Genomic DNA, 26,816 nt, shown 5'->3' with positions numbered 1-26,816 from the left:
GGCTTCCTGTTAAATCCAGAATTCAAAATCCTGCTGCTCACATACAAGGTCTTAAATAATCAGGCCCCATCTTATCTTAATGACCTTGTAGTACCATATCACCCTATTAGAGCACTTCGCTCTCACACTGCAGGCCTACTTGTTGTTCCTCGAGTATTTAAAAGTAGAATGGGAGGCAGAGCCTTCAGTCTGTTGTTGTGATTTGTTGCTGAATAAATAAAAATGAATTGAATTCACGTTGATTTAGATAAATCATCATCCCAGTCTGTCCACTGCTGATGGACGACTGAAGACCAGAAGAAGCTGTTACAGACTGATGACTCTTCAGCTGCAGTAGGTGAAAGGACATGAAGACACAAACACCGATCACAGTCAGAAACAACCAACCAGTACAAAACTGCTCCTCTCATAAAGCAGGCAGACACCAACTGAAGGAAACCACCAAAAAGTCAAATTAGGGGGGCGAGGCACCCTCAAACAGCTTTCAGGTTTAACAATGGGAATGAAAATGAAGCCATGAGGGCCAAACGGCCCCCTCCGCTTACAGCTGCTCCCTCAGCCTGTGTGCAGGTGTGTCCAATCAGTCGCTCAGGGGTCTGGTTTCCCTCAGCTGGACCAATAGGCTTTCACTGGAGGTGCAGGCCGAGGGTTGGTCTGTGTTTCCACATCACCGCTAGTTTAGAGACTTATTCATCATGACGAACACAAGACAGAACAGAACAACCAACTCGCTCACGAGGGAAGTTTTGGGTCAGAACCAGCTCTTGGAGCTCACGCTGCTCACCTGACTCCAAATCCTTCAAAGAGCAGCTTCCTCGTAGCCTTTTTATTGACAAACACAGTTGCAACACACATCACAGCACAAGCACCTCCCTCCATAAAACCCCCCAATGGTTCTAAGACAAGGCACTATGTGTGTGTGTGTGTAAGCACCTGTATGCATGTGCAAGAACGTGTGTGTGTGTGTGTGTGTGTGTGTGTGCGCACCTGTATGCATGTGCAAGAACGTGTTTGTGTGTGTGTGTGTGTGTGTGTGTGTGTAAGCACCTGTATGCATGTGCAAGAACGTGTGTGTGTGTGTGTGTGTGTAAGCACCTGTATGCATGTGCAAGAACGTGTGTGTGTGTGTGTGCGCACCTGTATGCATGTGCAAGAACGTGTTTGTGTGTGTGTGTGTGCGCACCTGTATGCATGTGCAAGAACGTGTTTGTGTGTGTGTGTGTGTGTGTGTGTGTGTAAGCACCTGTATGCATGTGCAAGAACGTGTGTGTGTGTGTGTGTGTGTGCGCGCACCTGTATGCATGTGCAAGAACGTGTTTGTGTGTGTGTGTGTGTGTGTGTGTGTGTAAGCACCTGTATGCATGTGCAAGAACGTGTGTGTGTGTGTGTGTGTGTGCGCACCTGTATGCATGTGCAAGAACGTGTGTGTGTGTGTGTGCGCACCTGTATGCATGTGCAAGAACGTGTGTGTGTGTGTGTGTGTGCGCACCTGTATGCATGTGTAAGAACGTGTGTGTGTGTTTGTGTGACCTCCTGCTGACCAAAAGGGTCATAAAAGCAGGAAGCAACAACACAAGAAACAGATCTGTCAGATAGGATGTGTCTGCAATAAAACCTCCCCCAGCACAGAGTGTCTGGAGAGGTCAGAGACAAAGGGATGTCTTGATCCTATAGATTGAACTCAGACTTTACAAATTTAAGAACCACAATGACAACATTCAACAATTAGACTTAACACTGAGCAGTCGTCAGGCCAGTCTACATCACAGCAACCCTGCAGTATCTGTACTGCAGTATTGCAGTATCTGTACTGCAGTACTGCGTGTACTCTGTTCAGCAGGTCCTGCACGTGTCGCTGTCGGTGCTCTGGAGGTTATTCCAGAGTTGGCTCCGCTCCTCTTAAGCCTTTGGAATATTTTCATGAACAGCTGCTTCCTACAGGATCATCAAAAGGTGCTGTGACCTTTGACCTTTTCACCTTTACAGGTCAGCAATGAAAATACTCCAGCAGAACAGAGTTCAGACGTGTTGTCGTCTCTGCGGCTGATGTGACATCTGCGTGTCAATATTTGAGCTGTGGTTAACCATCAATCCGTCAGCTGCTCCTCCGTCCTCCATTTTGCCCGCAGCCGTCGGACAGACATGCTGCCGTCCACAGCCGTGACCCTGAGCGTTGGCGCTCTGCTCGTCTGCTCTGCGCTCATCCAGTGTTCAGGTGAGACACACCCACGCTCGTGTTTTCCGCCTCTGTGGCACAGTCTGAGTGTTTCCGTCTTTCTGTCCACCCCTCAGTGTTCTTGGATCGGTCGGCGGCCGGCCAGATCCTGCGCTCCTCCTCCAGGAGGCGACGAGCCAACTCGCATTTCCTGGAGGAGATGCTGCCCGGGAACCTGGAGCGGGAGTGTTACGAGGAGCGCTGCTCGCTGGAGGAGGCCACAGAGATCTTCCAGACCCAGGAGAAGACGGTACGAAGCCTGCCGCCGCCCACACAGCAGGAGATTACCACCGTGTTACTTTATTTAAACATATATTAAAGCAAAGTCAGCACCACAGACCCGTGCTAACCCAGAGAGGACCGCTTCGTCCTGATTGATGATGCTGAGCCCAAAACCTGACCCTCAGCGGGCGGAGCTAAATGCTTAAATAAGGATTTCGACGTAGTTCTAGTCAAGGGTGTGTAGCTAGCAGAGTGTGTGTAGAGGAAGCAGCTGAAATGATGGAAGTCATCAGAAAACATCATCCTCGTTCATCCTGGACACGAACCAGGACGATTACAGAGCAGGAGATCAGTTTAGCTGCGCACACACAGGATGCAGAGCGTTGTCGTGTCTGCAGACTCTTACACACAGTCGTTCAACATAACCACAGCTGCAGTCACTAACTCTGAGTCCTTGTCCCACAGATGGAGTTTTGGTACAGATACACAAGTGAGTACGAACAACGTCACTCAGTTTGCTCAGCTGGATGTGCTTTAGTCTGACTACAGTCTGATCTGAAATCTGATCAGGTGTCTTCTACCCAATGACTCAGCTGAGTTCCTCACCTGTGTGTCTTAGATCTGAACCCCTGTGGGACCAACCCCTGTCTGAACGGAGGCATGTGCACCCTGGACCGAGGAGACTTCACGTGTCTTTGTCCTCCCCAGTATCAGGGCAAGATCTGCAACACAGGTAACAAACACCTGAAACTCAGGTACACCACCTTTAAATCGAGCAAATGACACCTGACAAATGAAATATTTATGAAAATTGCCTTGGGTAGTGGTGTTGGAGTGCCACTATAGAAATGGTGGCTGTATGCAGTACTGCAGAGACCTGGCAGGTGGCGCTGGAGTTCAGTGTGGCTGTGCTGACGGATACTTCCTAGAGAGTGACGGACAGAGCTGCTCCAAGACCGGTAACACTCCCAGAACCCACATTGTATTAGTATTACTGCACATAATACTACAGTAAGTGCAGACGGGATTTATTACTTCCAGGCTGGACGACTGTAATTCATTATTATCAGGAAGTCCTAAAAACTCCCTGAAAAGCCTTCAGTTAATCCAAAATGCTGCAGCAAGAGTCCTGACAGGGACTAGAAAGAGAGAGCAGATTTCTCCTGTTTTGGCTTCCTGTTAAATCCAGAATTCAAAATCCTGCTCCTCACATACAAGGTCTTAAATAATCAGGCCCCATCTTATCTTAATGACCTTGTAGTACCATATCACCCTATTAGAGCACTTCGCTCTCGCTCTGCAGGCCTACTTGTTGTTCCTAGAGTATTTAAAAGTAGAATGGGAGGCAGAGCCTTCAGTTTTCAGGCCCCTCTTCTGTGGAACCAGCTTCCAGTTTGGATTCAGGAGACAGAAACTATCTCTACTTTTAAGATTAGGCTTCAAACTTTCCTTTTTGCTAAAGCATATAGTTAGGGCTGGACCAGGTGACCCTGAATCCTCCCTTAGTTTTGCTGGGGGATTCCCATGATGCACTGGTGTTAATCATTATTCATATATTCATGTCTGCCTCTTCACATCGTGTCTTCGTTGGTCTCACGGCTAATCTGAGCTGATTTCGTGATCTTTCTTTCCCGTTCCTGCTCAGTGGCGTTCCCCTGCGGCCGTCAGCAGATGGAGGCTTTGGATCGAGGTCGCTCTCTGCTGAGTTCCTTGGAGACAGACGATGCCACGTGGGATTACAATGCAACAGACAGCTGGCTACCTGAACTTAATTCAACAGAGGTGTGGACAGCGAACGCAACAGGGAGAGGAGGGAACCTGACGGACAGTGGAGGGGCAGGAGGTAGCGAGATGCAGCCTCGTGTTGTGGGTGGATCCCTGGAGAGGCGAGGAGGGAGCCCCTGGCAGGTTTGGAGGCATCAGTGGAATAACGAAGCAGAACCTTGTTCTGAGCTGTGTGAACGTGCTGACGCCGAGCGTTTCTGTTCAGGTTCTGATCCACAGGTCTGACGGCTTCGGTTTCTGCGGAGGGACTCTGGTATCTGACCGATGGGTCGTTTCTGCCGCTCACTGCTTTGAAGAGTCTGCGGACCACATTACGATAGGTGAGGCCGGTGGTTTACAGTGGACCTCACCCACTGTGAGCGGCAGAGCAGCAGGGGTGCTCATGTAAACACGCATACTTTGAATGCTAATCAGACACTGTTCACACATCTGTGTGGGCTTCTGCACATCTGTAAAACCACTACACTCAGGTATGTGCCCTCTGCTGGCTGCAGCAGGGATTGCGGCATCTCGGTTCATCGATGCTGTCCCTTCAGTCTGAGCGCAGGAATGTGTGTGTGAGTGAGTGTGTGTCTGTCTGCAGGTGACTACGACAAGCAGCGTCCCGATCCAGGTGAGCAGCAGATAAAGATCCAGAAGGTCATCATTCATCCTCACTTCCACGCCTTCACCTTCGACAGCGACCTCGCTCTGCTCTATCTCGCCCGGCCTGTTCAGAGGGGCCCCACCGCAGTCCCCGCCTGCCTCCCCGACACCCACCTCTCCAAATACCTGCTGAAGGTAATTTCATCGGAAATGATGAGTGCTGCAGCTGACTTGGCCCATCTGTCTGATGCCGACTGTGTCCGTGTGCCCAGGAGGACAACCACGGCGTGGTGACGGGCTGGGGGGCCACCGAGTACCTGGGCCGCTCCTCGAGGTTCCTGAGGAAGGTGACACTCCCAGTGGTCGGCTACAAAGACTGCATCAGCACCACCGAGCAGGTGATCAGCTGAGCGTCTGAGCCCGCGGCAACTGCTGATCTATACTTAGTGTTTGAGAAAGAGCAGCAACACAGCAACAGGTGACGTAAACGTTAGAAAAGCTGCTGCATCCTCTGATAAATGACACTGTTTATCAGAGGATCCGGGGGGGGGGGGGCTACTTAGAGGGTTACCTGGTACGCCCGCTGTCGATGGACCGCCACGTTCGTGGTGAACACCGACGGGCTGGACAGTTTTTGGATGGAGGTCCACAGGTTAGCATGTTAGCAGGGGACTGCTGCACATTCGTCATACTTAATACAAGTAATGACCTTTTCTAAAAGTAACTGTAATCTGATTACTGAGTGTAGTAAAGTCATCTCTACAAAATGAAATGAGGGTGAAAACTGCTTCGGCGAGCAGCACTGCTGAACGACAGTTGGGGGGGGGGTCGTAGAGTACGATAAAGAGCACACCTGTTCATGTGTCCTTACAGGAAGAACTGTTGGATGAACAGGTGTGATCTCTGCAACGTCTTTGAATCCTGCACTAAGCAGACTGTGGACACCTGAACATGATGTGCAGCAGCTCTGCTGTCAGCATTGTTTGTGTACAGGTGTACATGTAAATCTGCCCCGTCTCAGGTGTGCTGTTCACTCGAGCGATACCGTCTATGACCAAATCAAACCAGACCAGGGTCAGCGATAGAGACGCAGCCGTTCCCACGTTGCCCTGATGCCCGGCCCCTCCTGTGTTTCCTGCAGGTGATCACAGACAACATGTACTGCGCAGGTTACCTGGAGGCCAGTAAGGACGCCTGCAGCGGGGACAGCGGCGGGCCGTTCGTGGTGAACTACAGGGGGACCTGGTTCCTGAGCGGGGTCGTCAGCTGGGGGGAGAAATGTGCCGCCCGTGGCAAGTACGGTGTCTACACCCGACTGGGCAACTTCCTCAACTGGATCCGAGACACAATGGAGAGACGGGACGTGAACGGCACTGGGAGCCCGTGAAGCCCCGAGAGCCAAGCGTGCCCGGTTTCATGTGAGGGGATTATGGGATACCGAGTGAGCTGCAACCACCTTCCAACCGACTCTGAACACTGCTGCCACACTGACGTCATAAAGGGAACTGCTGCAGTAATAGTACAGCGAGTATGCATAGTGAGTACTTTAATACCACAGAGGAAGCATAACCCTGAGATTTAAAGCAATGCTGTGAAGGAGCATGCAGTAAATCTGTTGCTGTGTTTGTCTATGAATAAATGTCAAGGAGCAAAATTCACCAAATAAACAACGTGTGTAAGCTTCTCTTCATGTTCCTGGATGACGTTTGATTCACACACCTGTGGGTACATACATGCACAGACTATATATATGAGATGGTCACTGTGATGTCACATATTGGTCTTTGAGGTTGTTTTTCAGGATTCAAACATTTTTGAGACCTGGCAGGAAGAGTGAAGGGGCCGAGCTGACCAGGCGACGCTGCACGCTCGGTAAAAATAAGCTTTTATCGTCCTGGATGATAATTTTCACTGTTATTGGATAAGCTGTGAACCCAGCAGCTGAGACCACAAACCCTTCAGATCATTTCATTTCCTACAGACTTCTATACAATCAGACCTGAGCAGTCGCCCCCTGCTGGACATTAGAATGAATGCAGGTCTAAGCAGTAATATCTGAATGTTGTTATTACAGTAAACAGATCGTGTCATCATTGTTGTGCAAACATGTTGATTTTGGTTCTTTAATAAGAGCTTCTGAGTGCCTCCCACATAAACACAGCAATGAAACAAACAAAACAATGTTGCATCATAAAGCATCGTGCCATAACATGAGCAGCGTGTTACATAATGGACCTGTCAGTCATTCACAGGTTTATGTTCAAACTGAGGCCAGACGTGAGCAACAGAACAGACAAAGGTTTCACACGGTGAATATTTCCACTGATGACTGATCCAGCAGCTGCTGGTTCACTCAGTCAGTCCAGCTGGTTCCCAACAAGTCTGTCCCACTGTGTGAGAAATCTTACGGGCTTTACAGAGTTCTCAAACCACTTGGACAAAAAATACTTTGTGGTGGAGGCAGGCTGAAGCACCTGTGCGGGAGGCGGAACTGAGCTGAAATGGGCATTTGATTCAGGAGGAAGGCGGGACTAAAGTTAAAGGGTACTCTTCTTTTTTAAATGGGACATTTGCTCCTCCAAGTGGTTTGAAAAGCCTTGAACAGCATCACCACCGGGGGGACTTCCGGATGGTGAGGAAACTGGTTGCAGCATAATTTTTCAGCTTCCCGGGCGGTCTGGTTACTCCTTGAAAATTGACATGTTATAACACAACTAAGAATATTCATAGTAGTAAACCGGGGGGTAACAAGAGAAAGACAAGAGACAAGGCAAGAAAGTGCGGAGGAAGGAGTTTTTTCACTAAAAGAAGTTGACGGTGCTAGCGAGCTAAAGCTACACAGAGCTATGGAGGCAACTGAAGCTAACATTCTCGCTGAGCTGAAAGAAGTCCAGGATAATTTGAAAAGAGAAATAGCGGAAAAGACTGGACTTGTGAAAACAGAAATGTCAGAGTTTAGGAAATTGTCACGGACATGAAAGAGGTAACAAGCAGGATGGAGGAGGTCGAACAGAGAGTAACCGAGGTGGAGGAGGTCACAGTCGATCTTAAAGACGTGCTCGGCCATACTCTCCAGTTACAAGAGGACCTCCAGACACGTCTGTCCAACCTGGAAGCCCGCTTTCGCAGGAATAACATACATGTTCACAGGATACCAGAGGGTGAAGAAGGGGACAACATGCTCGAACTTATGGAGAATTTTATAAAGAAGGAACTGTCCCTCTCTGACACCAATCTGGGCATACAGTGGTACCACCGCTCACTCGGCCCCAAGCCACCACCGGGCTCCAACCCCAGGTCTATCGTGACTCATGTTTTGGAATACAAGACCAAGGACTTGTTGCTCCGTTCTGCGTGGACCAAAAAATAAATATTGCTGAAAGGGAGACGTGTGTATTTCGACCAAGACTATCCCGGTGACATTTAACTAAACACAAAGCAAACAACTCGATCAGGAAGATTTTAAAAGGGGCTCCGCTTCCAAACACTGTATCCGTCGAGACTGCGTGTGTTTTATTTATTTATTTATTTGCCTGTCCCGTTTGGATCTTTAGCCATCAGAATTGTTGTCTGAAGGCCAAGAAAGATGCCAAGTGGATTTACTTTACCAAGTGGATCATCATGGCCATATTGGTCCATTTGATTGACCTTTATTATAATTATGTATTTATTTTATTTTCATTTTTTAAAGACGGGACAGACATGACTGGGGATAGGACAGGGAGAAAGAGTGAAAGACAGAGAGGGAGAGAAAGAAAAACAGAAGGGAGAAGAGATGGTGAGAAAGGGGGGAAGAAACAAAAGAAAAACAAACACCTGGATCACCTGTATGGAGATAAGAAAAAACCAGAAGAGAAAACAAACAACAAAGAGCAACATAATAAAAACAACAGACTGCGTGTGTTTTATGAAAACGGGCCCGTGATTTACGACGCATCCGAAGACCTGGAGAAGAGGAAGTTGATGGAAAAGGGAGCAGACGACCCAATACCACGCATGCCCGTACCCAAGCCGAGGACGCCATTCTGGGAAAGAGCGAGCGGGCGCCGCGGCAGACCCGGGAGGAACGGATGAAATACATCCAGGAAAAGCTCCAGATTCAAGCGTATGGATAGTAACACCTAATTTTTTTCCCGCACCTAAGACTGCCTTGTAATCGGAAGGTTGCCGGTTCGAGCCCCGGCTCCGACAGTCTCGGTCGTTGTGTCCTTGGGCAAGACACTTCACCCGTTGCCTACTGGTGGTGGTCAGAGGGCCCGGTGGTGCCAGTGTCCGGCAGCCTCGCCTCTGTCAGTGCGCCCCAGGGTGGCTGTGGCTACAATGTAGCTGCCATCACCAGTGTGTGAATGGGTGGATGACTGAATGTGTAAAGTGCTTTGGGGTCCATAGGGACGAGTAAAGCGCTACACAAATACAGGCCATTTACCATTTTCTGGCAAGAAACACACCTTTCTGCCACCGAGCACAAAAAATTGTGTAAAATGGGGTTTAAAAATCTGTATTATTCCTCACATATAAAAAACCATTCTAGAGGAGTGGCCTTATTGTCAAAGTACATTTCCAACTTTCCTCACAAATCAGAGATAAGGAGGGGCGTTATATACTGGTTAAAGGGTCCACAGATCACAAGGAAGTTACACTGTTTAATGGGTACAGACGGCCAGGGACTGATAAACATCTGATCAGGACCCTTTTTGAATTAATTGCAACAGAAACATCAGGCGTATTAATATGTGGTGGAATATTCACTTGAATCCATTTCTGGACACGTCCAGTAAAACTAAATTGTCACAATCAGAAGCTCTATATGTTAAAAGAATGCTTAAGGAAGAAGGGTTGGTCGACGTATGGAGGGAATATACTGGTTTTTCACATTCCCACCATATGTACTCAAGACTGGACCATTTTTTTATGTCACACTTTGATAAGCACAGAATTGTAAATTGTGATATAGGGCTGAGAGATATTTCGGACCATGCAGGCGTGTACCTGACACTCCATCTGCACTCATGGACGCTTAATACTGGTCTACTAAATGATGTAAAATTCAAAAGGTTTGTAAAAGAAGAATTTAAGGAATACGTGGACTATAATAACAATGGTGATGTTTCTCCTCAGTATTTTAAGGCAGTTCTTAGAGGGAAGCTAATTTTGTGGTCCTCATATAAAAAAAAGGAAAAAGAGAAGTATCTAAAAGACCTCACTACGAGACTGAAACACCTACAATCAGAACATATGAAAAGTAACAATGATGACACCTTATCACAAATGAAAGAAGCACAACAGATATTAAACAGGTTATATGATGACCAAATAGAGGAAAGGGCTAAATTCATTAAGCAGAATTATTATGAAAATGGTCCCAAATCCAAGAAACCAAGAGGAAACAGCACGCTGACAGATTTATTCAGAGAATTAAAAACCCAGCAAATGAAAAGATATGACATGAAAAGCATAAAGAATCTTTTGTGACCTATTATACCCGACTGTACGCAGAACCCACCACGACAGATGTGCCCTCTGTTAATGCATTTCTTTCCTCACTTGATTTACCATCGATAGGAACAAAATAAAAGATCAACACAAACAATAACTGCGGAGGAGATTAACCAGGCCGTTTCAAATAAGATGGCCGGTGAGGATGGCTACCCGGCAGAGTGGTACAAGCAGAGATCTCGTAACCCCTCTGCTGAGGGTTTGCTTTAACCATGTGCTTACAGGGGGGAGATACCCCCATCCTGGAAACGAGCAGTTATTTCAGTAATTCCCAAACCGGGTAAGAATAAAACAGAACGTGGTTCCTACAGACCCATATCAGTCTTGAATATTGACTACAGGATATTTGCAACACTATTAGCTAAACAGTTGGAATTTATAACTTCAGAACTAGCGGATACAGATCAAACAGGCTTTGTTCGAAATAGACAAACTCACGATGATGTGAGGCGGGCCCTCGTTCTAGTAAACAAAATGAAAAATATCAAATCAGTAGCTGTCTGACTGCTGGAATGATCTTTATTTGGTTTTAGAGAGATTTGGTTTCAACAGCCAAATCATCAGGTGCTTACAGTCTCTGTACAACTCGCCCACTGCCAGGATTAAAATTAATGGTGATTTAACAGATGTACTACAACTAGAGAGAGGCTGCCGCCAGGGATGCCCTCTCAGTCCCACTCTCTATTCATTAAGCCTCTGGCGCAGGCTATCAGGACATCAGAGGTGTAATAAGTAATGATATAATGTATGAAGTTGGTCTGTATGCTGCTGATGTTCTCAGAACTAACCCTGAAATCAGCCTAATCTTCTTTCATTATTGGAAACATTTGGCATATATGCCGGAGCTGGTCATTATTGCCAATGAATATGCACAATCGGATACATATAATAAAAATGAAGGTTTTGCAAAAGCTTCTCTATTTGTTTCAGGCGCTGCCTATACACGTACCCTACAAGCAATTTAACGATTGGAATAGGACGATCTCTAACCTTATCTGGGCCCCCCAAAAAAACAAGAACAAAATTTCAGACATTTCAACAACAAAAGGACAAGCGTGGATTCGCTCTGCCATGTCTTGAGGACTATTACAGGGCTGCACAGTTACGAGTGATGATTGGGTGGTGCGATCCAATGTGTGAGGCTAAATGGAAGGAGATAGATCAAGCCTACTGCGAGACACCGCTTCAATCACTGCTTGGAGATCAACCACTTATTAAAAGACATATAGATGCAGACCTGTTCCCGGTGCTGATGAAAGTGCCCATAGAGATATGGCATAGGATACTCAAATGTGAGAAAACTGAAAAAGTGCCCGGACTTTACGACGGCCTGCTTACGATTCGGATTTTGCACCTGCAAACATGGATAAGAGATTTATACAGTGGTCACATGAGGTTATAACAGGCTACTGGAAGATCGCAGATAAAAATGTACTAAAACACTACCAGCAACTCCAGAGAAGATTTTATTTGGAAAGACAGGATTTCTTTAGATGCCTCCAGCTGAGGCACAGAAACATAAAAGTCCTAGAAGAGGACGCCGGCTCTTGTAAGGGGAATGCGCCAAAGAAACAGATATCCAGATCCGGATGTGTATCTGCAGGACATGTTCATATGTTTTGGGAATGTAGGGGAAAGATTGCCCCCTACTGGCTAGTAGTGATTACAGAAATCAATACCATGATGGGCTTGAACTTGAACCCTGACTTCACTGTGTTTTATCTGTGTGATTTTCCCCAAGGACTGAGGAAATCGGACAAATATCTTTTATTAATACTACTGGCTGGTGCAAAGAAAGCCATAACTCGCAAATGGCTAAACGTGGATCCACCGTCATTTTTGGACTGGATAGGCATTACCAAGGAAATTTACACAATGGAGAGACTTTTTCATTAAGACTTGCTGCTGATAAATCTGAGAAGTACTGGAAAAAATGGGACCTTTACTTGAATGGAAAAATATTATAAATTCTGGTACCAAAAGTATCATTGCTGTAATTCACCTGTTTGATTTGATTGTACCATAAATGGATGCCTTTTTTTTTTAATGCGTCTTTGCTAGCTAGTGCTCTGTACTTGTTAATGGTCTGAATGTTTTGTAAAAAATATACAAAACTACCAATAAAAATAAAGTGTTAAAAAAACCAGCATCACCACCAGGGGGCAGCGTGAAGGTGACTCTGTATCCACTCCACATATTTGGCCACTCGGGTATAGACTCCATACACTCTCAGACTCCCGCACTCCTCCGGTCCGCCCCAGGACACCAACCCAAACACCGCCCACCTCCGGCTGACCTCGTCCTCCATTACAAACGCACCCCCGCTGTCCCCTAGGCAGGTGTCCCGCCCCCCCTCGAAGAAGCCGGCACAGAACATGTTGTCAGTGATGTTGTAGCTGAGGGAGCGCGAGGCGTAGCTCGCCTCACACTCAGCCTGGGAGACCACAGGCAGCTTCACATACTGCAGGAGGTCAGAGGTCATCTCGAGGTCGGTGTCCGACACAGGGTCAAAGGTCAGAGTGGATGAGGGGGAGGAAGAAGCAGAGGCGTTGGGGTTGGAGATTCCCCAACCAGCAACCACACCCAGAGAGTTGGGGAGAGGTGCCAGGGGGTCATCCTGGGGTAAAGACAGAGGTCAGAGGTCAAGCAGCAGACAGATCAGTAAAATATTTACATCGTTATTTTAGTTGATCTGATCTCACTGCCCTCAAACAGGCGATGACATCACCAGTAAAAATAAAGAAACACATGTGATTCAAAAATACTGGAAATAAAGCAAACGTGTCCACTAGGGGTGCAACGATACACAAAATTCACGGGTCGGTTCGTTTCGATACTTTGGTGTCACGGTTCGATATTTTTTCGATACAAAAAAATGTTCATGCTTTTTTAATTTGTCATTTATTAAAATTATAAATATATATTTTAACTCAAACGTCCAGTTTTTAAATTTAATGTTGCTGAAAAAACAAAGTAATAAATAAATAAATCTATCTGATGGAGAAATCACTCATCTTTGGAAAAGAGAGTTTATTACAGAGAAATGGCTCTTTCCAAAATAAAAGCTATACTATACGCTTCTTCTGGGCTATATTCTCAGCAGCATATTAAACATATCAGGTCCCCATAAGGAGAATCCTGTGCTAACGGCTGTCTAAATGACTCGGGTAAAGTTTGTAGCATGCGTGCTTGTTGTTTTTGTCTGCTTCCACTTGTCTTTGCACTAGGATGATGTCGGAGTAAATGTGCAGTCATATTCGTTGTGTTCCCACTAGTGCTGTCAGCGTTAATCTGAAATGACGTTAACGCCACAACACGGCAAATCTCCGTTAACGAGCTACCGCGGATCGCCCCGTGTGTGGGGCTGGACGGCGTCAACACGTTAACGAGCTAACTGCGCTAACGCACTAGTTCCCACCCATGTAATTGAGCATTGCGTGGCACATCCAACATACTGTTTTACTTTAGTCCATGACGCGCTTACCTTCAGGGTCATACTTCACATGAAGACCAAAATAGTTCCAAACGCCAGATCTGAATGAGGGTGGGGGAGGTTCAATTTGCCATGTTGCAACGAGCTTAGCTTCTGTCTTGCTAGCTTGCGCTGCGCTCAGTGGATCTGCGCTCGACAGTGCAGCCTAGGCGGAGTAGTCGAGCGCAGATTCACTGAGCGCTCAACACAGACAGCATCGTCAGAAGGAAAGTTGATAAAATAAATTAAAAATTTTGTATTGTTCGATACATATGCGTACCGAACCGAAAGCACTGTATCGAACAGTTCAATATCGATACGAGTATCGTTGCACCCCTAGTGTCCACATCCAGCCCAAAGCAGACGTGTCTGAGACGTCGTTGCTGAACAGGAGCATGTTTCCACTGGGCTACACCTCTGCTTCTGATAACATCTGGAGGCCACCTGCTGCAGCTTTGGAGGATAAATATGTAGAAACGCTTGGTTCTGCATCACACCCACCCAAAGCATTCTTCCCCTGCAGATTTATAGGTCGTCAAGCCTCGACCATGTCAGTGGACTTCACTGTGGTTTCAAAACACTTTGAACTATCATCACACCAACCCTCGCTGCAAGTTTTAGAACTGACATGATGGCGTCCACGAGGAGCCTCACACTCTCACCGAAGACCTTTGCAGTCATGTGAAAAAGGTTTTACATATCAGGACATGAAAATAATCTTTTTCTCTCAGGTTCTAAAATGATTCAAATGAAAGCTGAGCCTGTGTCAAAATGCAGAGGTTAGCAGCTTGTAGCTCCTCCTTCAGTCGTGATGTTTCTGTGTCTCATCAGTGTGGAGGAGTTTGGGCTTACTCTTCTTCACCGCTGCTTTGGCTTATTTAGGTTTGCAGCTTTAATTTGTGCACAGCTGTCTGAGCTCTGGACTTTGGACCATTGCAGCAGCTCCACTCTTTTCTGCTTCAGCCGTTCTGTTGGAGATTTAGCTCTTTAGCTGTGGGACAGACGGCCTCACGCTGACTCTAGCATACGTTGGTATACAGATGAGTTCACAGCCCACTCGCTGACTGCAAGGTGCCCACATCCTCAGGCGATCCCAAGCCAGCCAGAAAATCTCTCAGCATTTCCTGGATCTGCTCGGGGGCTTCTTCCTGTTAACACCTCACCAGGAGCCGTCCCAATCAGGGACTTTCAGTGTCGAGGAGTAGCTCCTCCCCCCGTCTTTAATGAGGGGACCAGCTGACCTTTGGAGCAAGCTCAGCATAGGTGAGGTTCGGCTTCACCTTCATGCACTGCTGCTGAGCACCATGCTTTGTTTTTACCCCGACTTTGCCAAGCACACTCTGGCAGACTCACGGACACCTGTACAGGTAAGGAGGCCTTAACCGGGTCTTCCTGCCTGAAGAGCTCAGGAAAGCTAACTCCACCTGATCACTGAGATCTTTTTAAAGTCACTCTACTTTTTTATAAAGCAGACTTTTATTATTAGTTTTACATTTTCAGTCTCTTACAAGGATTTTAATTCTGTCTGTTAACATGTCTGATAACCTTTGTGTCTGTCAGCTCAGAGGTCCTCTCCCTGTGACCTCTGACCTTTGTGTTGGGAGATCACACCTAAGTGAACACGGCTTTGTGCAGACTCAGCTGGAGCTGTGACCCACCTGTGTGTGAGGCAGTGGGAGACAGACTGGACGGATGAGTTGGTTAAACTCCACCCGCTCACTCAGCCTCAGCAGGGCGATGTCGTTGTTGTAGTTGTTGGGTTGGAAGTCCGGGTGGAGGAAGATCCGGTCTACGGAGAGGCTGGTGGCCCGACATTTGTCTCTGGCATCATGGAGACCAAGGAAGACCTGAAGGACAGAACAAGCAGGTCACTTACAGCCGATAAGCATCCGTCCCACGGTTTGGCAGACACACAAAGCTGATCACAGATATAGGAGAGAACTTCAGAAACCTTGACGTGGTCAGCGGCCACGGGAACAACACTGGTGTCCCTCCTCAGGGACCGCAGGATGTGGGCAGCTGTGAGGACCCAGGACTCCGACAGCAGGGCCCCGGAGCCGAACCAGCGATCCTCCGGGACCCTGGACAGGTCCTCCACACTGAGCAGGACCTGCCAGGGGAAGAAGCCAGGCTCGGCGCTACGACCGCCCACAATCCGCTTCACCTGAGGGGGAAGAGGGCGGGATGGCTGGCCGCAGGCTGGACACGCAGAGACATCAGACAGACAGGTGAACAGACAGACAGGTTAACAGGCAGACAGATGAACAGACAGACAGGTGAACAGACAGACAGGTGAACAGGCAGACAGGTGAACAGACAGACAGGTGAACAGACGGACAGGTGAACAGAAAAACAGGTGAACAGAAAGACAGGTTAACAGACAGACAGGTGAACAGGCAGACAGGTTATCAGACAGACGGGTTAACAGACAGACAGGTGAACAGACAAACAGGTGAACAGACAGACAGGTTAACAGACAGACAGGTTAACAGGCAGACAGGTTATCAGACAGACAGGTGAACAGACAGACGGGTTAACAGGCAGACAGGTGAACAGACAGACAGATGAACAGACAGACAGGTTAACAGACAGACAGGTTAACAGGCGGACAGGTTATCAGACAGACAGGTGAACAGACAGACGGGTTAACAGGCAGACAGGTGAACAGACAGACAGGTGAACAGACGGACAGATGAACAGACAGACAGGTTAACAGACAGACAGGTGAACAGGCAGACAGGTGAACAGACAGACAGGTGAACAGACAGACAGGTGAACAGAAAAACAGGTGAACAGACAGACAGGTGAACAGACAGACAGGTGAACAGGCAGACAGGTTATCAGACAGACGGGTTAACAGACAGACAGGTGAACAGAAAAACAGGTGAACAGAAAGACAGGTTAACAGACAGACAGGTGAACAGGCAGACAGGTTATCAGGCAGACGGGTTAACAGACAGACAGGTGAACAGACAAACAGGTGAACAGACGGACAGATGAACAGACAGACAGGTTAACAGACAGACAGGTGAACAGGCAGACAGGTTATCAGACAGACAGGTGAACAGACAGACGGGTTAACAGACAGACAGGTGAACAGACAGACAGGTGAACAGGCAGACAGGTTAACAGACGGACAGATGAACAGACAGGTTAACAGACAGACAGGTGAACAGGCAGACAGGTTATCAGACAGACAGGTGAACAGACAGACAGGTGAACAGACAGACAGGTGAACAGACAGACGGGTTATCAGACAGACGGGTTAACAGACAGACAGGTGAACAGACAGACAGGTGAACAGACGGACAGATGAACAGACAGACAGGTGAACAGGCAGACAGGTTAACAGACGGACAGATGAACAGACAGGTTAACAGACAGACAGGTGAACAGACAGACAGGTTATCAGACAGACGGGTTAACAGACAGACAGGTGAACAGACAGACAGGTGAACAGACAGACGGGTTATCAGACAGACGGGTTAACAGACAGACAGGTGAACAGACAGACAGGTGAACAGACGGACAGATGAACAGACAGACAGGTGAACAGGCAGACAGGTTAACAGGCGGACAGGTGAACAGACGGACAGGTTAACAGACGGACAGATGAACAGACAGACAGGTGAACAGGCAGACAGGTTAACAGGCGGACAGGTGAACAGACAGACAGGTGAACAGGCAGACAGGTTAACAGACGGACAGGTTAACAGACGGACAGATGAACAGACAGACAGGTGAACAGGCAGACAGGTTAACAGGCGGACAGATGAACAGACAGACAGGTGAACAGGCAGACAGGTTAACAGGCGGACAGGTGAACAGACAGACAGGTGAACAGACAGACAGGTGAACAGGCAGACAGGTTAACAGGCAGACAGGTGAACAGGCAGACAGGTGAACAGGCAGACAGGTGAACAGACGGACAGGTTAACAGACGGACAGATGAACAGACAGACGGGTTAACAGACAGACGGGTTAACAGACAGACAGGTTAACAGGCAGACAGGTGAACAGACAGACAGGTGAACAGGCAGACAGGTTAACAGGCAGACAGGTGAACAGGCAGACAGGTGAACAGACGGACAGGTGAACAGACAGACAGGTGAACAGACAGACAGGTGAACAGGCAGACAGGTGAACAGGCAGACAGGTGAACAGACAGACAGGTTAACAGGCAGACAGGTTAACAGACAGACAGGTGAACAGGCAGACAGGTTAACAGGCAGACAGGTGAACAGGCAGACAGGTGAACAGACGGACAGGTGAACAGACAGACAGGTGAACAGGCAGACAGGTGAACAGACAGACAGGTGAACAGGCAGACAGATGAACAGACAGACAGGTTAACAGACAGACAGGTTATCAGACAGACGGGTTAACAGACAGACAGGTGAACAGACAAACAGGTGAACAGACGGACAGGTTAACAGACAGACAGGTGAACAGACAAACAGGTGAACAGACGGACAGATGAACAGGCAGACAGGTGAACAGGCAGACGGGCAGGTACTTGGCAGACAGGTGGGTACTGTGCTCCTTCCTTCTGAATCAACCCAGTCTCCACTCAGACCACACCGGTATGAAGCTACAAACAGTAACCGGAGTGTGAGGAGGCCTCTGGTTATCAGTAGCAGGTCCAGTTTTTATCATCATGTTTAAAAACAGATGAGGAGCAAATTGCCCAAAGATGAGAACAAAATAATAAAAATTAATAAAAACATTTCCTGACTACAAGCAGACACAGAGCTCGAGGAACAACAAGGTTCGGCCAATAATCAATAATCAGATGAGCTGTCACTGCACAGCAACCACTGAAGGAAACCAAACAGGAAGACCTCTTACTGTTAAGCTGGACGCCGCCCTCCCTGCACACGTACTTAACGGTCGCACCGAACAGTGTGCTGTTGTCATGGTTACCAAACACCACGTCAGCCATGTCGACCATCTTTGGACTCCCACAATCCACCACTGTGACAGACAGGACAAAAACACCAATCAGCTTTGAGTCTGAGCAGAAAGGAGGAAGAATGAGCCAGAACCAAACTACAGCTGACCGACAGCGACAACGAATCAGAACTGACGTGTTCCAATGATCCAGACACGTGAGTGTGACGTGATTTTAATCTGAAACTCATCTCAACGTAACGTGAGACCCGACAGGCTGAAGAGTCAGCGTGTCCTGAAGGGGGCGTCACAGGAACACACATCGAGACAAAGAGTGCGAACACCTGTGACAGAAACACTCAAACACATGACATCAGCGCCGCGATCCCTGAATGTGAGTCACAGACACACGACAGAAGCTTCTGGTTTTACGTTTTATTGGAAAATACAGACACATCAACACTGTTCGCTCCTGCAGTATCTTTATCGGCCAATGAGACTGGCTTGATCATTAAGCTAGGCTGTGATTGGTCCGGATGCTGGACAGAGAGCTTGGCTTCCTCCTGGAGTCTGCAGAGAGACGAGAGCGAGAGGAAAGTGTGTGAGCAGACCTGAACCGTCTCTCAGCACCTGCACAGCCTGTCAGCCTCAAAACTGATCTGCAGGACGCCACGGCGGTGCCTGCCTACCACAGCACGACCGGCCTGGTCAGCCAGTCCCCCCCCCGCGGTGGTAAAATAAACATGTCAGTCATAACTCACCTGTTTGCATTATTAGGGGCGTGGCCTCTGCGACTGACATGCATGTGGATGGTGACACAGGTGGCTGTAGCTACTGGCTTCACCTGAGCTGGACCCGTGGGCCGTGTTTGTGCTGTTGGAGCCTTTTAATGACATCATGTGACCAATAACATGGCTGCCGTGAGGTCACTACTGTACTAACAGAGCATCAGAGAAGGCGGAGCTTCAAGTTAACTAAACAAAAGCCTAACTAGCACTAATGTGACGCTCCTGTAGAGTCTGCAGAGAGCCAGCAGGTGGCGTGTGTGCTCCAGGAAACAGGTTGCAGCAGCAGTAACCCAGACTCAAACACGGGAGACACTGAAACACAAACACTCTGGAGAGGTCAAAGGTCGAGCAGTCTTACTGTGGCACGGAGGAGGACGGTCGCTCCACGATCCATCGGCCCGGCAGTCGATCTGATAGTGATCCAGGTGACCTCCGTCCTGAGCAGAGACAGCGCAGCCAGGTTAGCAACAAGCAGCATCACTGCAGACCATGTGACCCGCACAGCTGATCTACACCTGTGGCGCATAGCTCGGACGCACGCCGCGTTCGCGCTCTGCGTGACTGATCCGTTTGACAGTTCGATCTGTCAAACGGACGCCAGTGCGCTGGCCCATTCCTTCACGTGCGCAGCGCCGCTGTTTTTGAAACAAACTAAACATCATTCGGGTTGACCAAACTCAGCTGATGTGACACGCCCCCTACCTTCAGCATGTGGTATCCAGGCTCACAGGTGAACAGGATGTGGTCTTTAAAGAAGTATTCTGATTGGAAGGGGTTCATCAGGGCGTTGGGCGGAGTATTGGGCACGGGACATTGACTTCCTGTCAGGAGACAATAAAAGCTATAACTCCCAGCTGTGTGTCTGTTTGCAGCACCTGGACATGGACTCACCTGTAGCCGTGTAGCCAAGCCTCCAGCCGAGGTTTTCTCCAGAGCTATCGCTGTGGAACACGACGGAGGCCACGTTGCTGTCGGTCTGAATGACTCCTGGAGATCGATCGCCGCAGAACGGACCGAACACAGCACTTCCTGCTTTAATCTGACAGGAAAACAGCTGATTAACAGCTCCAACACATCACCCGAGTGTGTGTCTGTGTTTTCTTCACCTTAACGTAGTCGTAGGGACAGCTGACGTCAGGGTGATCCTCCACATCAAAGTGTGAGTCAAACTGGAGGCGGAGCCTGAAGCCGTCCTCCACCTCGATGCGGTACAAGCACTCGCAGCTCTTTGGGTACGGAGCAGGGAAGTCAATGCTGCTCAGAACTCCAGAGCGTTCCCTGAACACATCGCTGCTGCACTCCACTGAACAGAATAGAATTCAACTTTACTGTGATTGCACATGTCACAAGTACAAGACAACAGAAATGCCGTTTGCATCCATCCAGAAAGTGCTTTATGGATCTATTATAGGTATGTTACAATGTACACGGTATGAAGGCATGTTATCAATATGCTCTAAGTATGTACTGGCTGTAGTGAGTGTACAAGCTATGAACAGGATATAAATATGGTTAAAATATGAAAACTATTTGAGATTGTAGAGATACAATTGTTACTATTAATAAACAGTTGTGGAACTATAATTATTGTATTGTACAGAATGATTGTCTATACATCATTTACAGTAGTGCATTTTAGCACACACACACACACACACACACGCACACGCACACACACACGCACGCACACTCCTCGTGCCTATGGTACGACAACTTTTCTCCGTGCCCCTGGTACACTGCGCAGAAACACTTTGCCACACACACACACACACACACACACACACACACACACACACACACACACAGAAAAGCAGCATCAGAGTCAAAAACTGAGTTTGTATATTTGCTCTCTGAGGATCTGCAGGCTTCCTGAAGGACACTCAGAGCTCTGCCCACACTGATGTCCGGCTCTCACAGGCTTCCCCTGTGTGTTTCTATCCAGCTGTGCTTTAATGCACAGCTTTATGTTTGCACTGTTGTCATGCTGATAGTCAGATGTTTCCAGATGTTCCTGAACGATCACAGTGGATTAAATACTCATTTGTCATCTGTGTTTTGTATCATATTTGTTGCATCCATGTTTGGGAGGGGAAAAAAATCAAAACACAAAAATATGAGACATTAAAGGGGCGTGGCTAACCGGAAGCAAAATACAGAGAAAAGAGGTGAGACTCAAGACTTTTGCACACTCAGTGTGTTGTGTTATAATGGTTCTGTGATCAGTCAGAGGTCACTGAGAGGTCGTCGCTCTGTAGCAAACCCTCAGACGTGAACACGCACAGGCAGAACTCAGACAGAGCCCGCCTCCCCCACACAGAAACACGCAAATATTTACCACCAATCAGGCGCCGCTATCAGTCACAGCGAGGTCACGGTCCACAGCGCTGATCTGTCAGGACACGTGAGGACCCACACATTCCTCCCCCACCCCCACCCGTGGTTCATGTGGGGCTCATATCTTTGGAAAGCAGAGCCCCGCAGAGCACGCTGTGGGTGCTGTGGATTATGACACCCGAGCCGATGTCTGCGCTCACCTCTGCAGGTGTGGTTGTCAGAGTGCAGCCGGTAACCATAGCGACAGGAGCAGTAGTATCCTCCGATGTAGTTGTGGCAGAAATGATCGCAGAGCGCGTCCTCGTCACTCCGCTCGCTGCACTCGTCTACGTCTAGAGGGGCGGGGCCAGAGGCAGGACCAGAGGAGACAGGAAACAAGCATCAGATGAGAAACGCAAACAAACTGCGCCTTTTTGTCAGGTGACCTCTTAAACTGAGTCGCACTGAAACAGGAAGTCCGCAGACTCGCTCACTGCTCGTCAGAGTTCTGCTCGGTCCCACCTTCAGACCAGCGCCGAGCAGAACTCCGATGAACACCCGAAGGTCCAAACTCCGGCTCCAGAGGAGACGTCATGGCGAGAGACCGAACCCGTCCGCTCGGGCGGGCTGGGTCTGGTTCTTACCCACGGCGCTGTAGTGAGCCACGAACCCGGAGAACCGCTCCTCGTCGGAGAAGTCGGAGGAGAAGAGGAGGCTGAGGGAGTTTCTGGGGGAAGTGAGGGCCTGCTGAGCCGGCACCGCCTCCGTGTCCGTCTGCTCCTTCCCACAGAACAGCGCCAGCACCTCCCCCTCAGCCTCCACCTGCAGACAGAGAACCATAGTTTGTGACATCACTGTGGCACGCAAACACACACACACCAAAAACTGGCATGCCGTGTCTCACCTTGACGTAGTCGTACTCGCACAGGTAAGACGGCTCCAGGTCGAAGTGGCTGAAGTAGAGCTTGATCCGGAAGCCGTCGGGAACGCTGACGTTCCAGCGCAGCTGCGTGTCCCGGGGATACGGCTCCGGGAAGTTTGGTGAGCACAGGCTGCCGTACATCCCCGACAGCGACAGCTGCTGAGCACGGAGTCCGAGCGAGAAGAGCAGCGAGATGAGGACGAGTCTGAGAGGAAGCAAAGCGACACTCGTCAGGACGTCGCAGAGGTCCGGCCCCCTCCTCATCAGAGGCCTGAGACCAGGCCCACACGCATCCTTCAGTGAACGTTACACGCACACCAGCCTGTTCCTACTGCACATGCTCAGTGAAAGCCTGCTCCCACCCAGCACCGTCAGTAAACACGCCCCCCTGACACTTTATTTGGTACAGCTGGTTAGCACCTGATTGGACGTCGGTCAGGTTCCAGAAAGGCTGCTTCCTGTCAGCAGCCTGTCAGGCTCTTCTGACCTTAGCGAGGCATCTGCTGCTCGCTGGATGTTGGAAGGGAAACGCCCGGCAGATCAGAGTTTCAGATTTTATAACCGCTTTGCTTCAGCTGTTCCTCAGTTTCAGTGACGTGTGCAGCCACTACAGTAAACTCACACCCTAACCCAGGGGTCTCAAACCGTGGCCTGGGGGCCACTCGCTGCCCGTACCTTGATGTGCAGAAATATAATGCACTTTGACCCCTGAAGTGACTTTTTGTTAAAATAAGTTCTTTAAAAAGCCAAAAAAGATGAATCTGAAGCCAACATGAGCAGAGAGCACAAACATGCTGAGGCTGTGCGAGTGCAGTGACAGACTCACAAACTCATGCGCGCACTTATGTGCAGTTTGTTGCATACAAACACAACGACGGCCGCAGCGCTGCGCGTGTGTGCACAGACCCATGTGTTTATTTGGTTGCTTGATGAAAGGATTCAGTGAGTGCAGAGCAGAGATGAGCAGTAACGTAATCGATTACCAACGCTGGTTAAGAGTTTGGAAAAAACTCTTGTTACACAATATTTGAAATTGTAAAAACAAACACATTTTAGGAAATATTTGTTTGTTTGTTTTGTACTACTTGACCGCTAGTCAAAGGAGCTTACAAAGAAAAGTGTCTGGACTTCTTTGAGTTGCTTGAAGACGTTTCACCTCTCATCCAGAAGCTTCTTCAGTTCTGTGCCATTGTGAAACCTGGCCCCCACCTTCACAGTGAGCTCACCCGAAACCCTGGCTGACTGGGACCCACACCCAGTTTCACACCTTGGCTCAGGCGATTAGAGGATCATCAGGGGGTCCTTTTGTCCCTCTGTGGGGGGATACTCCCACTAGGTTTAAATCTGGGACTCCCCACCATTTGACCTTAGAACTGAAGAAGCTTCTCGGATGAGAGGTGAAACGTTTTCAAGCAACTCAAAGAAGTCCAGACACTTTTCTTTCCAAGCTCCTTAGACCACGATGACCTGGATGACTGAGAACCTTCACAGACATACTTGAGCGCTAAAATCTCCTCCAATCAGATGACAGAGCCAGCAGTGGCCCGCAGCTCCTTTCACTCTGAGACCCAAGCACACAAACCTTCATCCTCCCTCTTCATCACCTCCACCTGCGTGAGCGCTGAGCTGCGGGACCACGCCCCCGCGGCGCGTTTAATGACACCTGATCACCTGGAGTTCCGCTACACCGCGTCCGTCAGTGAGTCTGAGTATCGATCCTGATCAGCACCGACTACAAGAACCTGCAATCACGTGACCCGAAACTCCTTACCTCATGTTGGACGTGGCAGCTCCTCTCAGCTCCTTCGGCGGCTCCTCCGCTCCTCTGTGCTCCTCCGGACACCGACCCCCGGGCTTCACCCCGGCGTGACGTATACTGAGAGGCTTACGTCATCACGTGCCATGCCGAAGCAGCCTGGAGGAACAGCAGCGCCCCCTGGGGCTCAAAGTGATTCTTTTCATATTGAAGTCCGTTTGTTTACCTGTTTTACGTCACAGTTAATCAACTTCCTGTTTCCTGACTGCAGCAGCTGCCAGAGTCCAGCCAGAAAAGACCTGATTTAAGAGATGTACACTTGTAAAAGTAAAAGTACATCCGGCCTGTGTAACAGTGGCGCAGTCAAAGTACTTTTACATGCAGTACTGCAGTACATCAGCCTCTGGCACGAAGGAAAAACACGTGACCTATCATGAGCTCACCTGAAGACCCTCAGCGTTTTCCTCACGTCTTTTCACAGTAAAAGCACTAATGACAGCACAGACACTTCCTGTGGTTTTACACAATAAAACCTCTTTGTTAAGAAGTAAGATAAGATGAGTCTTTATTGATCTGACGGCGGGGAAATGCGTGCGTTCCCACAGCTCAGGTACAGAGCAGAAGAATACAAAGTCCAGAAATAAAAAATCAATAAGATAATACAATATACACCACGGTAACTGAGGTTCTATGTACACGCATACACAGTGTGTGTGACGGAGAAAAACATGCAAGAAATACATTTCAGCTATTCTTCTATCTAAGAAATCCATAAGTATAGATATGTACATCCATACACACCAAATATACAAATATATATACACATATATACACATGCACACGTCCATACATATAAGGTGCATTATCCATGTGGCGGTGACTGTGGTTGTCCATAATGTCCACGTGACTCATGACATCATGATCGAGGAGGCTAACGGCTGTTGACTGATCTGTGAGGGCGTTTAGTCTCTGACTGAAGGAGCTGCTCAGCACACTCACAGACTCGTGCAGAGGGTGGTGTGGGGTTGTTCATGATGGATGTCAGCTTTACTAACATCCTCCTGTCGCCCACCACCTCCACAGACTCCAGAGGACATCCCAGCACAGAGCTAGACCTCCGCACCAGTTTGTCAATCCTGCTCCTGTCCCTGTCCGTGGATCTGCTCCCCCAGCAGGTCACTGCGTAGAGAGAGGCGGGCGCTAGAACAGTGTCATAGAAGAAAACAGCCTGGATGTAAAAGATGGCGATATCTCCTGCTTCCTGCTCCAGTCACTCACTTCCATTCTCTGGTGTTTTACCTGCTAGACCAGTGGTCAGGAACTCCAGGCCGCAGCCTGGTTTTAGAGGTGTCAGCTGATTTAAAAGGCTAATTAAAAAGTTCTGCAGAGGCCTGGTGATGAGCTCATGTGACTCAGGTGTGCTGACCCAGGGTGATACCTGAAACCTTCCCCGCCTCTGTTTCAGTCTTATTCCAGATGTTATCTGAATATTTCAGCATCACTTCCTGTGCTTCCTGTCCACCTCCGTGATATGTCACAGAGCCAGTTTTAGGCTGAAAAATTCAATTCAATTCAATTCAATTTTATTTATATAGCGCCAAATCACAACAAAAGTCGCCTCAAGGCGCTTCATAGATACAGAGAAAAACCCAACAATCATATGACTCCCTATGAGCAAGCACTTTGGCGACAGTGGGAAGGAAAAACTCCCTTTTAACAGGAAGAAACCTCCGGCAGAACCAGGCTCAGGGAGGGGCGGGGCCATCTGCTGCGACCGGTTGGGGTGAGAGAAGGAAGACAGGATAAAAGACGCAGAGGTTAATAACAGATATGATTCAATGCAGAGAGGTCTATTAATACATAGTGAGTGAGAAAGGTGACTGGAAAGGAAAAACTCAATGCATCTTGGGAATCCCCCGGCAGCCTACGTCTATTGCAGCATAACTAAGGGAGGATTCAGGGTCACCTGGTCCAGCCCTAACTATATGCTTTAGCAAAAAGGAAAGTTTTAAGCCTAATCTTAAAAGTAGAGATAGTTTCTGTCTCCCAAATCCAAACTGGAAGCTGGTTCCACAGAAGAGGGGCCTGAAAACTGAAGGCTCTGCCTCCCATTCTACTTTTAAATACTCTAGGAACAACAAGTAGGCCTGCAGAGCGAGAGCGAAGTGCTCTAATAGGGTGATATGGTACTACAAGGTCATTAAGATAAGATGGGGCCTGATTATTTAAGACCTTGTATGTGAGGAGCAGGATTTTGAATTCAATTCTGGATTTAACAGGAAGCCAATGAAGGGAAGCCAAAACAGGAGAAATATGCTCTCTCCTTCTAGTCCCTGTCAGGACTCTTGCTGCAGCATTTTGGATTAGCTGAA

The 26,816-nt window shown here is 48.4% G+C and overlaps 2 protein-coding genes across 4 annotated transcripts; one reads left to right on the top strand and one right to left on the bottom strand.

Annotated features, from left to right (window-relative positions):
* Positions 1-1,481: 1,481 nt before the first annotated feature.
* LOC146372739 (coagulation factor X) lies at positions 1,482-6,482 on the top strand. The gene is made up of 10 exons (XM_084951893.1): positions 1,482-2,215; positions 2,293-2,465; positions 2,903-2,927; positions 3,057-3,170; positions 3,262-3,396; positions 4,083-4,345; positions 4,428-4,542; positions 4,806-5,002; positions 5,080-5,205; positions 5,949-6,482. Exons 1-10 carry the CDS (start codon positions 2,143-2,145, stop codon positions 6,192-6,194), a joined length of 1,467 nt encoding a protein of 488 aa, XP_084808019.1. The 5' UTR covers positions 1,482-2,142; the 3' UTR covers positions 6,195-6,482.
* A 3,701-nt stretch (positions 6,483-10,183) lies between these two features.
* Positions 10,184-24,888, bottom strand: masp1 (MBL associated serine protease 1). 3 transcript variants are annotated; one of them, XM_084951888.1, is made up of 13 exons: positions 24,460-24,888; positions 22,671-22,893; positions 22,411-22,588; positions 21,988-22,119; positions 20,560-20,756; positions 20,345-20,492; positions 20,156-20,274; positions 19,812-19,890; positions 18,624-18,749; positions 18,292-18,366; positions 15,727-15,974; positions 15,434-15,622; positions 10,184-12,920 (listed from the first exon to the last, which is right to left on the bottom strand). In XM_084951888.1, the coding sequence occupies exons 1-13, from the start codon at positions 24,462-24,464 to the stop codon at positions 12,453-12,455; spliced, it is 2,187 nt and encodes a 728-aa protein (XP_084808014.1). In that variant the 5' UTR covers positions 24,465-24,888; the 3' UTR covers positions 10,184-12,452. The 3 variants fall into 3 exon arrangements, with proteins under 3 accessions (XP_084808014.1, XP_084808015.1, XP_084808017.1); XM_084951889.1 differs by lacking the exon at positions 18,292-18,366; XM_084951891.1 differs by lacking the exons at positions 18,292-18,366; positions 18,624-18,749 and having other exon boundaries at positions 24,460-24,887.
* Positions 24,889-26,816: the final 1,928 nt, after the last annotated feature.

The sequence above is a fragment of the Perissodus microlepis genome, chromosome 14, assembly GCF_051167445.1.
Source record: "Perissodus microlepis isolate ML-2025 ecotype Zambia chromosome 14, ASM5116744v1, whole genome shotgun sequence".
Taxonomy (NCBI): Eukaryota; Metazoa; Chordata; class Actinopteri; order Cichliformes; family Cichlidae; genus Perissodus; species Perissodus microlepis.
The sequence above is the reverse complement of the archived record's forward strand: the minus strand, read 5'-3'. Positions and strand labels throughout refer to the sequence as shown.